General features: G+C 41.9%; 1 protein-coding gene across 4 annotated transcripts in view; it reads left to right on the forward strand.

Moving 5' to 3' along the window:
* The window catches only part of ccdc88c (coiled-coil domain containing 88C), a 51,209-nt gene that overhangs the window by 20,491 nt on the left and 16,872 nt on the right, over positions 1 to 13,846 (forward strand). For all 4 annotated transcript variants that reach the window (XM_058399198.1, XM_058399195.1, XM_058399196.1 and 1 more), the window contains 13 exons: positions 4,210 to 4,279; positions 6,848 to 6,906; positions 7,522 to 7,605; positions 7,707 to 7,847; positions 7,978 to 8,156; positions 9,104 to 9,185; positions 9,565 to 9,723; positions 9,951 to 10,097; positions 10,219 to 10,363; positions 10,547 to 10,728; positions 10,815 to 10,952; positions 11,041 to 12,009; positions 12,095 to 12,222. In XM_058399198.1, coding sequence (XP_058255181.1) covers positions 4,210 to 4,279; positions 6,848 to 6,906; positions 7,522 to 7,605; positions 7,707 to 7,847; positions 7,978 to 8,156; positions 9,104 to 9,185; positions 9,565 to 9,723; positions 9,951 to 10,097; positions 10,219 to 10,363; positions 10,547 to 10,728; positions 10,815 to 10,952; positions 11,041 to 12,009; positions 12,095 to 12,222 — 2,483 coding nt within the window. The remainder of the gene's footprint in view (positions 1 to 4,209; positions 4,280 to 6,847; positions 6,907 to 7,521; positions 7,606 to 7,706; positions 7,848 to 7,977; positions 8,157 to 9,103; positions 9,186 to 9,564; positions 9,724 to 9,950; positions 10,098 to 10,218; positions 10,364 to 10,546; positions 10,729 to 10,814; positions 10,953 to 11,040; positions 12,010 to 12,094; positions 12,223 to 13,846) is intronic.

Consider the following 13,846-nt stretch of genomic DNA (forward strand, 5'->3'; position numbering starts at 1 on the left):
TTCCTTAAAATATTATTGTATACCAGGATCATTAGACTTAGCTGAATATTGACTAAATTAAGACAGAGTTTCTATAAGGCCACGCTGACCTTACAAGCACTAAGTGTTAATCCCTAAGCAGCTGGTTTGGTTCTCCAGCAATGCTCCAGTACTCAGTTTTGATAAGTTCCTTCCAGTCCTTTACATGAATTTATTAAATAACTCCTTTCCAAACTTTAATGCTAAATATTATCGCTGATGATCTGTTCATTCATTATTCTTTTTCCAGTCTGTCGACACCGCATGGTGGTGATGACTGTGATAAGCACATGGGGAAAAGCTACATGATTTCCTCTTTGACTGTTTTCATTCTTGTCGCATGGCCACCTATCACATACTGATAAACGATCTGTTTGATTAATGACCACACGCGAAAGTGCTTTGGGTCTGATTTAGAAATAATGGATTTCTGTGTTTTCACCCAATCCTGAAGATTTACGGTAGAAAACTGATAGGTGGTGGTAGCTCAAGTGGTTAAGGCTCTGGGTTGTTGGTCAGAAGATCAGGGCTCAAGCCCCAGCACCACCAAGCTGCCAATGTTGGGCCCTTGAGCAAGGCCCCCAAACCCCCCCCCCAGGGGTGCTGCATCGTTGCTGACCTTGCACTCTGACCCCAAACCCTCCTAGGATGGGATATGCGAAGAAAGAATTTCACTGTGCAGCAATGTATATGTGACAGATAAAGGCTACTTAACTTGAAAATACTTGAAACTTAACTAGTAAATTATTAGATATTAGTAAATTAAAGCTCTGCCTTTATGAGCATCCAATTTCCAAATAGGCCAATAAAGTAATTACTGATTAATTATAGCCCACAATTGCCCTACGATGTAGTAAAATAATTGCTCATAATGTTTGTGTGTTTCTCAATGGAAACCTTTTCAGGATTGTGTGCTGCACATTCCTACTAGTCTGTTGATGCCTTTTTGGAACAGTGAAACCGGCAAATTAGAAGCTTAGGGTTTGCGTATTGTCTAAGATACTTGACATGCAACACTATACTGTCTCTCCTTTTATGATGAAACATGGTCTTTTAGCTAATTGTTTGCTCTCAGTCTGATTAAAGCAGATGTTTGTGTCTGATAAAGCCATATGCGAGTTTTGTAGTGCATGATCGTCTTAGACTGGAGGCTCTGAATAAAAGAGCATTATGGATCAGAGTGGTTCAGTGAAATTGTCCACTCAAAATAATCCCAACATTATCTGAAATATTCGTTCGTCCATTTTCGGTACGTCTTATCCTATACAATCTGGAGTCTATCCCAGTGGACTCCATCACAAGGTGGGGCACACCCTGGTCGGTTTGCTAACTCATCACAGTACAAACACACACACACACTATGGACATTTTCGACATGCTAATCAGCCTACAATCTTTGGATTGGGGGAGGAAACTGGAGTAACCCTTGAAGCACAAACTCTGTGCTCATATGGTGTAGGCAGGAATCAAACCCCCAACCATGGAGGTGCGAGGCAAACCTATTATCCACTAAGCTCCTGCAATTTATCAATTAAAAGCTATGATGCATCTCTTCTATTGAATAGGAAACCTTCTTAAGTGATTGGTCATGGCAGTAAGTGTCTAAGCTCTCAAAATTAGATCTGATTGCAGCTCTGCTTGTTTGTCTTAGATAAAATGAGTATTCATCATGTCAGTAAAGGAATTGCAGCTGAATGTATTTGCAAGGACTGTAAACCTATACTAACTACATACATGCACAGTTTTCTATTATAGTAAACATGAACTGATATCAGTAATAATTTCAAATGAACAGTGGAATTGCAATCGGTTCAAAATATGAATAATAAACAAGCACACAAACCAGTACTAAATGCACCACTGTGACACAGACAGAACAGGTTACTGTGTTCAAAAGCTGTGGCTTGTCTCTGCTTCTGGTTACTAAGAATAGAAGGTTGTGAAAAGCTTGACATGTGTGTGGTATAAGAGGAGTAGGGAAGGTTTAATGTATGACCGCAGTAATAAATAGGCACAGTGACAAAGCCAGGCCTGGGCCTCAGCTCAGGAACTTGCATTGTGATCAGAGAGAGTGGTGTTTCCATCAGCCCCCTGTACACAAAGCCCTCCTGAGGGACTCGTTCATCTCAGGACCAGATTAAGCTGTCAGCTGGGGGTAGGCCGGGATGCCAGAGATTTACAATGATGTCATAGGCTATGAGGATGCACCAATACACTACACAGAATTGCTTTTGACCTAATATTTTGCCCAAAATTCTGTATCACTATTGAGATGCAGTATTTTCAGGTATGATCTGTGTGTGTGTGTATTATATTCCTATGTCAGTGCAGTTGAACCCTAGAGGTCTTTTGAACTCTATGACAAAAGTATCAAAGCATATCCTTGTACCATATGTTAAAAGGAACAAAACCACTAAATGTTTTTCTTTCTAAGAAAGGGATGAAATGAGAAACTTAATTAGGTTAAAAAGAAAGTATTTAGTAATTGATGATAGAAATACATCTTAATTGGTGTTTTTAAAAAAAAAAGTCAAAATTGAGGTAATCCTACACTGGGGGCTAACTGTGAAAGCGTGACACCGTAATAACCCTGCTCTGACCACAGCACACCATGTGGTCCTACATGCTCCCAGCTGCTCATATAATTTAGCTTTCGTTCTGGTCTGAGGCTGTTTCCCTTTTTTTAATGGAAGCTTTGCTGGTGTTTTATAGCTGGGTGTTTATAGCGATTGTGTCCTCTCTGGCTTTGTGCGGAAATGTGTTTCTCACCCAGAACACAGCAGTTTGATAGTCATAGCCCTTTAGTATGACCTAGCAGTTTCCTTAGTAGAGCTCATTAAGCATCTTTGCGCTGCTAGATCAGAGGCACACACTCGCACCACACCCAGGTACCTGTGAGAGTTTATTAATGCAGATTAACTGCATTGTAAAAGAAATGCTCAGAGGGGTTTTATGACCAGGGGAGAGCTTAAAGTGTAAATCAATGTAGATTGACCCACTGTTATCTTTTATACTGAATAAAATGTTTATTATATGGGAAAAATAATCACGACATTTCATTATGTACATTTCAGTTTAGTTTGCCGTCTCTGATATTTCCAGCACCTGTATAACTCCTTTTCTGTGTGTGTGTTAAAATGAGGGGTTAGGTCTTATGAACCAGTCAGGTCTTGTCTATTGTGTACCCATAGTGTTGAGTTCAGTTGCTACGGACGCTATTGTCCTTCAGGTTAGATCACATGGCGTAAATGTGGGCACGCACACCTGCAAGAGTACTCTCACTTACTTGAGGAATATAAAGCTGCGTCTCGAATGACATACTGGACACCACGCACTTATCTCAAATAGAGCACTAATGGTTTTTTGCTAACCAGAAGAATAAGCAGTTTCCAAACCGATGGCGAATGAGTTTTAGCAAAATACTGTGAATTTTTAAAATGTTGAAAAATACTTCACATTGAACACACATTTGTCTTGTCATCTTGTCCAGTGGAGTGTCGTTGGCCCGCTTGAAATTTTGTTCACCTTAAGAGTCAGTGGCTGGTAGCCCCATCCCCTTTCCAGCCCTGTAAGCGAAGCTGCTAGCGTTGAGTTCATGAAGTGTCCAACAGTTCACACTGCATTTTTTTCCCCCTGGTTCAGTAAGTGCACTTCTTCTTACTGGAATTTTCAGTCTAGTGAACACACTACTCGCATAGAATAGTGCAAATATTCAGATATGTTCAGGTAAAGGGCACCAATTATTCCAGGATTGTGTTGTGTAAAAATCCAGCCCTGCCTATCCTGTCTCCATCACCCCAGGGTTGAGTTCCTTTCCCCAAAAATGCCCCGCATGCCGAGTTAATGTCTACCATTTCCAACACGCTTTCCTGTTAGTCTGTGAAGCTGACTTTTTCCATTCCCACCTTACTGTTCATCCTGGTTTACGACCCCGGTCTGTGTTTTCAGCCTGGTTCAGCCATCTGCCCTGCCGGTTGGAGCTTTTTGTTACTGGGGGGTGTCTGCTATCTCACTGCCCTAAAATGACCTCGTCACTGAAGGGTGATAAAGTTGTAGTTGCAGATTAGTTACATCACCTTTAGTTGTTAGTCAAGCTTGTACATATTAAGACTCCTTTATGTTAAGCAGCATGTTCTGGATTTGAGTTCTCATGTCTCTCTCTCTCTCTCTCTCTCTCTCTCTATCACACAGGAAAATCTCCAGCAGCTCGTTCTGATGACGTTACCCAACGTTCTGACCATCGCCAAGGACCCATTGTCAGGTAGTGAAATGTGATTTTCAGTAGTAGTGGCTTATCTTTGCTGTCTTGTTTGAAATAACATGATGGAGGTTCGTGAAACTGATTAGGGAATATATATGCATGAATGGTGTATAAAAAGTCAGCAGTGTTTAAATAAATATATATATGTGAGCAAGATCAGCAGACAGAGAGCTAGAGAGTGATGGAGCTAGATGGAGAGAGTGACAGAGGAACAGAGAGAGAGAAAAGCACAGAGAGATGGTTAAAGACTGACAGATGGAGAAAGATGGTCGGAGAAAGAGAGGGAACTAGAACGTTCAAATACTCCATTATTCATCTCTGGTAGTCTTGTTCAATATCCTCACTCCTCCACACATCCCCTGACTGACTGTCCTGCCCTCACCTTCACATCACTGGCACATGTTTTAGACCTATATTGTCTAGAGGAAGAGGAAAAGATTAGAGGAAGCAGGCTATTGTGCCTTGGCCTGAGTGCTGAGTGCTGACAGAAAACTTTGCTGGAGCAGGACACACCTCAGACAGCGACAGGGAGTTTACTGAGTGACACTGAGTTTATCAGCTGATGACAGCCTTAATGGTCCTTACAGATTCTGTTCTGTTTATTTTATCAGTCAGCATTATTCAGGCATTTTTTTTGTTGTTATAAACACTTTAAAACGTGAGAGACTTTACACTGAGCTTAAGTTCTAAACCCTGCATTTAACCCCAGATAGAGGAACATTTCACACTGGTGTATTAGAAGTGGTGTTTTAGAACTAGCTTTTTACCCAGGGTTGCAAGCTCTGCTCTAAAGCAGATTTAACACCTTTACATTGTTAACCCTGCATTGCTGTGTCAAACATGTACAGTGTGAAGTTATGTGGTGGTAGATGAACGTTAGATACGTAGCAACAGACAGCCAGAAAAACCATGAAAACCATGACAAAGGAACACTAAGTAAAATGACTCTGTAGCATCAGATGGCAAAACAATGAACATCACTGAAGTACATGCTTTAGTGGGGACACAACAAACTGAAAAAAGACAAAAAAAAAAAAACTTTTCAAAGCAATGAAAGAGTACAATAGCACAGTTGCAGATTTTTGCACTTTTTGTTTTGTTCCATTTTATTTTATTGCATCTTACTTTTCTTCTCTTGTCTTATTTTTATTCTTTTATCCTTAGTATTAACTGGGCCTTTTTGTTTTTTGTTTTTAAATCAGTAACAGCCATTAAAAGCATTTCCTTACATGCCATATTGTCTATAATTGTGTGTGTGAGACAAATAAAATTTTTATTTGAATTTTATTTATTTATTTATTTATTTTAATTTTGGCGGCTCACCGACACGAAAGCTGAGATGAGGCATTTTTATTATAGCGGCCGTCCAGTGTGTTTTTTTTAATTAGTCATAGTTGTAAATAACACAAATATGCAAATAAGAAGAAAACAAAAACCATGGGTTTAGGAATGTACATTGTGAAAGTTCGGATTATGAATAGCCAGGGTTTATTGCTAACCCCAGGGGAAAATTGTGTGAAACATGAAATAACACAAGCATCGATTCTGTTTACTTGGGGTTTACGATAACTATTTTAAGTGTGAAAAGCCTTATGGAAAGATCAGGCATGGGGTCCTGTGAGCACAGCCTGCAGAATAACACAGAGAGGCTTGTCTCTTGGGTTGTGTTTACACTTTGTTGTCTCTTTGCTGCTTCCTGATAGGCTGTGTTTTGGCAAGCTGATCTGATGTACACTAGTTTTGCATGTAGGTTCCTGCAGGCTATCAAAATAACCTTCCTCCCAACCCTCGCCTCCCCTCCAGCAGTTTCCTTTGCCTTCAGCACGTTGGCACAGTCCAAACCGGATAATGTTAAAAAAAAAAAGCGAATCTCCCAGACAGCCTGGTGGTCAAGTATTTAACCTGATGGAAAAGTTTTAGTCATGTTATAGAAATGAACATCCCTGTGAAAACCAGTCCATGAAGGAGGTTCCAGTAGGCAGATGTAGTGAAAGTGCTTTGGCTTTGTCTTCCTTTCCTCTCTGAGGATGGGGTACACTGCTGGGAAGGGCACACATGACATGACTCCATGACAACTCCCTCCTGTTCTCCCCAGAGTGTTAGCAAAGGACACTTTTGTGTGGGTTTAGATACACATGCACCCACACCTTATATTACTGGCTAAATCAGTCACATGTTTTCCTTTGAAACTAAGCTATTGTTCCAACTAGGAGCCCATACTTCTCTCAGGTGGCAGAAGCATCAACAAAACTGTTTTTCATATTAAAATGAATGACAGAATTTTTTGAGGGGAAAAAAAACAAGCTGCAGAATGAACACATGCCTCCAAAAAACACTGTGTCAGCTTGACCACTAATAATGGCTCAGAGTTGATTAATAGTTATGGCATACTGTATGTGACTGCAGGATAATAGATGCTTTTACACCATAATAAAATTCTAAAGGCAGTCTTGGGTAGAAGTCTAGCTGACTAGTACTTAGTTTTGGTATTTTGGGTTGTAATTAGTGTTAATTCCATTTTAAAACCTCAATTATACTGATGAGTGATGATAACATGTTATGTCACAGGCAAGAGCATGGAGGAGATGAAGAGGCTTTTGCTGCTGCTCCTGGGTTGTGCCGTTCAGGTAAGCCATGCCTTTGCCTTTAGCTTTCATACCTCCAGTACGTAGCAGTAAAATCGTCGTGTCTGAACATGCCTCTTCTTTTCACTTCCAAGGAAGCGAATTGTTATCAGAGTGTTTCATAAATCCAGTTAAAATCCTCCATATCTCAGCTGATATTTGTCTGAAACCCTCTTTTGTCACATGCATGCGGTACATCCTACGACTTCCTGCTTACTATACTTCTGTCTTTTTATATCTTCTTCCAAACACAAACACTTTTGTTCCCCCCACTCCTCTCTCGCTCCCGTTCTGATTCCACAGGTTTTTCCTGTTTGCTGGATGGAGGGTAAACAGCATGCACGTGTGCAGTGTATCACTTCAGAGCTCATTTTATAACTTATCTTTTATCTTGTGCTGTGCCTGCACATTTAACACTATATCAGTGCGTCTGTCCCATGCTTTATCCCACTCACCTGCTTCGCTGTCACTGAATAACATAAGATTGATTAATTTCTTGTTGATCATAATCATTGCAATCCCTGCTGGAAAAGTTTGGCTATTTTTTAACTATAAAACATTGAAAATGCTTAGCAGAACCTGATGTTTCTAAACACTCCTATCTTTCTCTTTCTGAAGTGTGAGCGTAAAGAGGAAATCATTGAGAAGATTAAGCTGCTAGACATCGAAACCCAGGCAGCCATCGTCTCTCATATCCAGGAAGTGAGTGCAAACTATTTTATTTGAATTTTTTTATTTCATTATGCGGTTACGGAGCATTTGTATTCATGAGTGTGTGAGAGTATCATCCTCTGTCCATGTAGGTAACTCACAACCAGGAGAATGTTCTGGACATGCAGTGGCTGGAGGTGGGGGAGCTGCCAGCCGAGGACCTGGACACAGTGTCTCGTACCATGGCCTTTCACCTCCGCAAACTCGTTGAAGAGCGTGACGAGAGCTCAGAAGTAAGCAAGCTCACTTTCTCTGTCAAACTCAGCACTATATTTTATTTGCTTTATGTAGGAAAAGCAAGTAGGGTAAAAGATCACAATAAATTCCTGCATGAAACTGATTTTATGTATTTATTTTCGGTAGCTGATCTTGGAGCTGACTCAAGAGAGAGATTACTTGCAGTCGCAGCAACTCCCTAACTCCATAAACTGCTCCAGTGACCAGTCCTCTCAACCCACTATACTAACCAAAGAAGAACGGCAGCACCTGGCAGTGGAGCTCGCAGACACCAAGGCCAAACTGCGCCGCTTCCGCCAAGAACTGTACGTAATGATGAGTTTCAGTCTTTCTGTATTCCTGTCTGCTTTGCACTGGACTAAAGGTCCTTGTTCTTACATGTCTCTTAAGCAATACACTGTAGACTTTACAATGGATGAAATGCATAATTAAGATCACGTCTTGAATACTAAGCAGTAGGGACAAGGATGCAGGCGTCTTCATGATCTCTTCAGAGACTAAAACTGCTGATATGGAGAAAATCCCTAGCAGTAGTAGAGAAAGATGTCATCTGTTGCCTGGTTACTGTAAAACATTTACTATTTAAATACTCCATCACCACTGATTTAGACTAATGCATTAATGCTATTAATTTTCCTGCATTTTCCTGGGATTTCAGACTGTAGGAACGACTGAAGTGCAGTCACTGCATAGACTCAAAAAAATAAGAAATAAGAGGATCTTTTAATGTGTTAAACAAGAAACGCATCTGATTGGTTGGGATGCAGATGCAGCAGCCATCCACAGTGTGATTGTGATGGCTAGACGACTGGATCAGAGCATCTCCAAAACTGCAGCTCTTGTGGGGTGTTCCCGGTCTGCAGTGGTCAGTATCTATCAAAAGTACCCTTTAAGTCCTGTAAGGATCCTTTAAGTTGTGTAAGTTGCAAGGTGGGGCCCATGGAGGCCAGATACCACAGCACACCTTCAGGGATCTAGTGGAGTACATCAGAAAGATCAGGGCTGTTTTGGCAGCAAAAGGGGGACCAACACAATATTCGGCAGGTGTTCATAATGTTATGGCTGATTGGTGTATGCGTGCATGATTGTATGACGTATGGGTGTGTGAATGTATGACTGACGTCTGAGTGTGTGGTGTACGAATGTATGATTATATGAATGTATAATTGTATGACTGTATAATGGTATGATGTGTAATTGGGCATGTGGACAGATAGAATCAGTTAATATATTGGAATTGTGGTCCTCACAGAGAAGAGAAGACGGAGCAGCTGATCGATGCTAAGAATGAACTGGAACGTCTGGATGCAGAGATGCAAAAGCTGAAACAGGAGGTCAGTGTGTTCTACCTTTTGCAAACTCCCTGTTATCACAGTAACTCTGTATATTCTCCATCTGCACAATCATAAGATTTCACTGTTCTGCAGGTTGTGTGAAAGTTTATTTTAAGCACATTTGTAGACCTAGAGTAATCTGAGTTTCAAAGCTACCTTAGAAAAACAATACTGCCATATACTGCAGTGGATTCAGACCATCAGTCCTGTCTCTAAAGAGCTACCCATATGGTGTAGAAATTACAAACTGCTGTTTTAATTATAATCAGTATATCCACATTTTAGGTTTTGGCATATGTTCAGCCACAAGTTTGTAGTTCTGTATAGAGTGTGTGTGTCTGTGTGCACATTTGCTCACATTGAGCTGCTTTATGTGCAGAACATGCAGCTTTTAGCAGAGGCTCGCTCAGTACGTGCGTATCGTGATGAGGTGGATGCTCTGAGGGAACGTGCCGGCAAAGTGGATCGACTCGAAACAGAACTTGCTCGCTTTAAAGAGAAACTTCATGATGTCCACTTCTACAAGGCCCGCATGGAGGTAACTCTTGTGCTTTTGAAATAATCCTCACATATACAGATACACTGTGCTCATAGTTTGCTGGTGGGCTTTGGCTTTCGTGCCATTGAACTGCCAGATTCCCGCTGGCTCGCCTGGGCTCCACAGCTGTCAGTGGCAGGCATTTTCTGTTTATCTGTATTTTCTCATCCTTCGCAGTTCATTTTGTTGTTCACTGTTTTGTTTAATCATTTCTGAACCATCTGTAGGAGCTGAGAGAGGACAATATGACTCTGCTAGAGACAAAGGCCATGCTGGAGGAGCAGCTGGGTACAGCTAGGGGGCGCTGTGACAAACTGCATGAGCTGGAGAAGGAGAACCTACATCTACGCTCCAAACTGCATGATATGGAGATTGTAAGCACAGCTCGGAAATTAGGATTCTGACACAGATGGAGAGAATAGGATTGAAAATGTGCTGATGTCCCCGTTTTTTTTATTTATTTATTTATTTATTTATTTATTTATTTATTTTAAGGATCGGGACAGTGATAAGAAGCGTCTAGAGGAGCTGCTGGAGGAGAATATGATGCTGGAGATTTCACAGAAGCAGAGTATGAATGAATCTGCTCACTTGGGTTGGGAGTTGGAGCAGCTGACTAAGAACAATGATGTCAATGACGGTCAGTCTGAGATATTTAAAAAAAAATACACTACACTGTTCAGAATATGCTGTCCAGGCTGCACATATAAAAAAAATATTATTAAAATTGTATTAGTAATTAATAACTCTCAACAAGGTCTCTAATGGGATCTCTAATTTCTTAGTCCTGAATGTCTTGTCCTCTCTTGTTGTCCACATGCAGTACGTAAGTCCTTTGTGGTTGAGATGAACGAGTCAGCATCCAGTCGACTTCTGAAGCTGGAGAAGGAGAACCAGAGCCTCCAGAGCACTATCCAGAACCTGCGGGAAGCCACACTTGGCATCGAAGAGGGTCAACTCCACACCATGGAGCTGGAGAGGGAGAACCAGGGCCTCAGCAAGAAGGTACATTTCATCTCTCCTGAATCTCACTAGTGCTTTACTCTTTATGGTTTGTTTTCCTGATATAGAGATTTATGGTCTGTTCTTAGCTTGAGAGACTGCAGACTCAATTGGACCAGGAAAAGCAGACTATAAAGGACTTGGAGAATCTTGGAGATGAGCTCATCAAGGAAAAGCAGAAACTGGAGAATGATCTAGAAAAGCTCAGTGTAGAAAAGGGAAAACAGGTAAAGCCTATTAGTACTTATTGTAATGAAGGTGGCAGAATGAACCTCAGCTATTCTGTGCACTAATACTGAATAATGTATGTGTCAGATCTCAGAGCTGGAGCGAGAAAAGGAGCATCTGAGCCAGACTGTGAACTCCCTGCGGAAACGTGCCCAGGAGGACACCGAGGCACGTGTACGGGAGGTGGAAATGGAGAATCGCATCCTTCACCAGAAGATCTCAGACACTGGAAGTCAGCTAGTGCAGCTTGAGAACGAGAAGCAGATGATCACCAAGCAGTTGGAGGGTGAGCGTAAATGCACCAAGGAGCTGCAGAGGACTGTAAAGAGTATGGAGTGTGCTCAGAATCAACTCCAGGATGAGCTGACTTCACTCAAAGTGGCTGAAGAGCAGCTTGAAGCCTTGCAGTGCAAGAACAACATCCTTGAGCAGGAAAACGGCGGGCTGAAGAAGGATGCAGAAGAGTTACAAAGTGACAACATGCGTCTGACTCTGCTGGAGAAGGAGCACAGGAAGCTGGAAAGTGAGAACATGGAGCTTCAGAGCACTGTGGCTGAGCTCCGTTCCCAAGCCAAGCGTACCGAAAGACTGGAGATCAAGTGCAGCAGCCTTGACAAGGAGAACCAGCGGCTCCAGCAGAGCTTGGAAAGCAGCAGCACCAAAATCCATGGGCTCAAGAATGAGCTGCACGAGGCCGAAGTCCAGAGTGAGGAACTGCGTCATGAACTGGAGGAGCTGAGGAAAGTGGCGAAACGTGCTGAGGAGGCAGAGAAGGAGCGACGGAGAGTGGAGCAGGAGCTTGGCCAAGCTGAGAAAGAGAGGAAGCAACTGGAAAGGGAGGCACGTAGACTGAGGCAGCAAGTAGACGTAAGAGAATCTGCACTTGAGGAGAGCTTGCTTAAACTGAGTAACATGGAAAAAGAGGGAACGGCCATGAACAGGGAGCTTGCACGGCTCCAGGAGGTTGCCAGCAGAGTCAAGGATATGGAGAAAGAGAACAAGGAACTGCAGAAACAGGTCACCATTGACAAGAAGACCTTGGCTACGCTCCGAGAGGTACTGCATGTAGTAGCGTTGACGACTTTTTGATCCTGAATTCTGTAGTAAACCGTATTAACCTAGTGCTGTGTGACTGCTGTAGGAGCTGGTGAATGAGAAGCTGAGGGTGCAGCAGCAGTGTAATCAGCTGGAGAAGCTCAATCATGAGCTGGAGAAGATCGGCCTGAACCGAGAGAGACTGCTGCAGGAGGAGCACAGCTGTGAGGACAAGTGAGTGTGCACACAACTACAGTGCCTCAGTAATTTATTCCTGCATATTTACACTTGCACTGTTCAAGAGTTTTATTGGCACAAATAGTTATATGGAACCATTGTACAGTCTCGACAAACATGTACAAAGAAACTGAAATCTTGTTGTCAGATGAGGGAGCTGGTAGCTCAGTGGTTAAGATGTTGGCTCACTGATCGAAAGGTTGATTGAGTTTAAATTCCCAGCCACCATTGCTGGGTTCTTGAGGAAAAACCCCTAAAACCTCCCCTCTTCAGTTGGTGATGAATAGCCAAATGCCATAAATGTAAATGAACTCTGGTGCAGAGCACAGAATGTGTGAAAGGCTGGCCTTCAATAACTGTCAAGAGTGAACTTTCACAGTGCATTTTCTGTTTCACAGTGACTCAGAGACTTGCATGGTGTGCGCTGCACATAAAGGTACATGGGCCTGCTAAGCAAATCAAACCAGGAAAGAATCAAAAACCTCAAGTGACAGAAATAGTTATAAATGATAATACAATGAAAGGCTTCATCCACATTCCAAAAAACAGCCTTGCAAACATACTAATTAGCACACAATCATTTAAATAAGCATAAATACGATACAGGGGGTGTGCCAAACTTTTTTTGCAGGAGCCATGCAGGAAATAGAGCTCAGACTTAGTCTTGGTATCGAGAATTTAGACCAAGTGTGAAAATGCCCTATATGTCACACAAATCTTCTTTCAAATGCATGCTATGCTGCACACAATTATAAATGATTACACGTTGCAGTTTATGGGGACTTTACCCCACTTTACCTCCAGATCCTGTGTCTTGGAGCTGGATCTGCTGATGTATCTTTATTTATTTATTTTGATGCAATAAGATCAAATTGCTTGTCAAATGTTTACATCAACTTCAATTCTCCCTTTCCTCTCCATTTCTTAGAATAATGTGTTAAAAGCACTGCAGAGATCTGTTTTCACACACTGTGCAATTAGCTTATCTCATTTCATCTTGCTGAAAGGGTTGAACCAAATTTATGATGTTACCTCAAACTTATAAGAAATGCAAGTTTCCAACTAGTGTATGCGGATGAGATGCATCATGGCATGTCTTCGTTTCTTTTTTTGAATGCTTCTACCAGCTGGAGAGGGTGAGTTGAAGTAGTAAAGTGGAACTAGCTGCACGAACTTAGCCGAATCGAAAGCTCTCTTTTTCTCTCATGTGCTTTTAGGATCCAATTTAGTTTCATTCCTCCTTATCTTCCGTTGTGTAATCTACTTCTATGCATGTCCTCTCTAGCCTTATAGCTGGAGTGGAGATCATGGCTGCATCCAAAAGTGTGGATATAACATTTCTCATGTGAAAGTAGTTGAGACTAACACTGCACACTGGAAACCACGCTAGCCTTTTATTCATTTTGTTTGGAATGTATCCTGGAGAGTTGTCTCGGGGGAGGAGTTCCCTCTGTACACTAGATTAGATTTCTCCCTCTTGCTCTCTCTCTCTCTCTCTCTCTCTCTCTCTCTCTCTGTATCTCACTTTACTTCTGCGTTTTTTGTTTTTTTTTTCCTTGTTGCTGTTTTGGAGAGTGTGATCTGAAAGGCTTAACAAGCCTGGACACTGACATTTCTCAAC

Source organism: Hemibagrus wyckioides, linkage group LG09 (genome assembly GCF_019097595.1).
Source record: "Hemibagrus wyckioides isolate EC202008001 linkage group LG09, SWU_Hwy_1.0, whole genome shotgun sequence".
Taxonomy (NCBI): Eukaryota; Metazoa; Chordata; class Actinopteri; order Siluriformes; family Bagridae; genus Hemibagrus; species Hemibagrus wyckioides.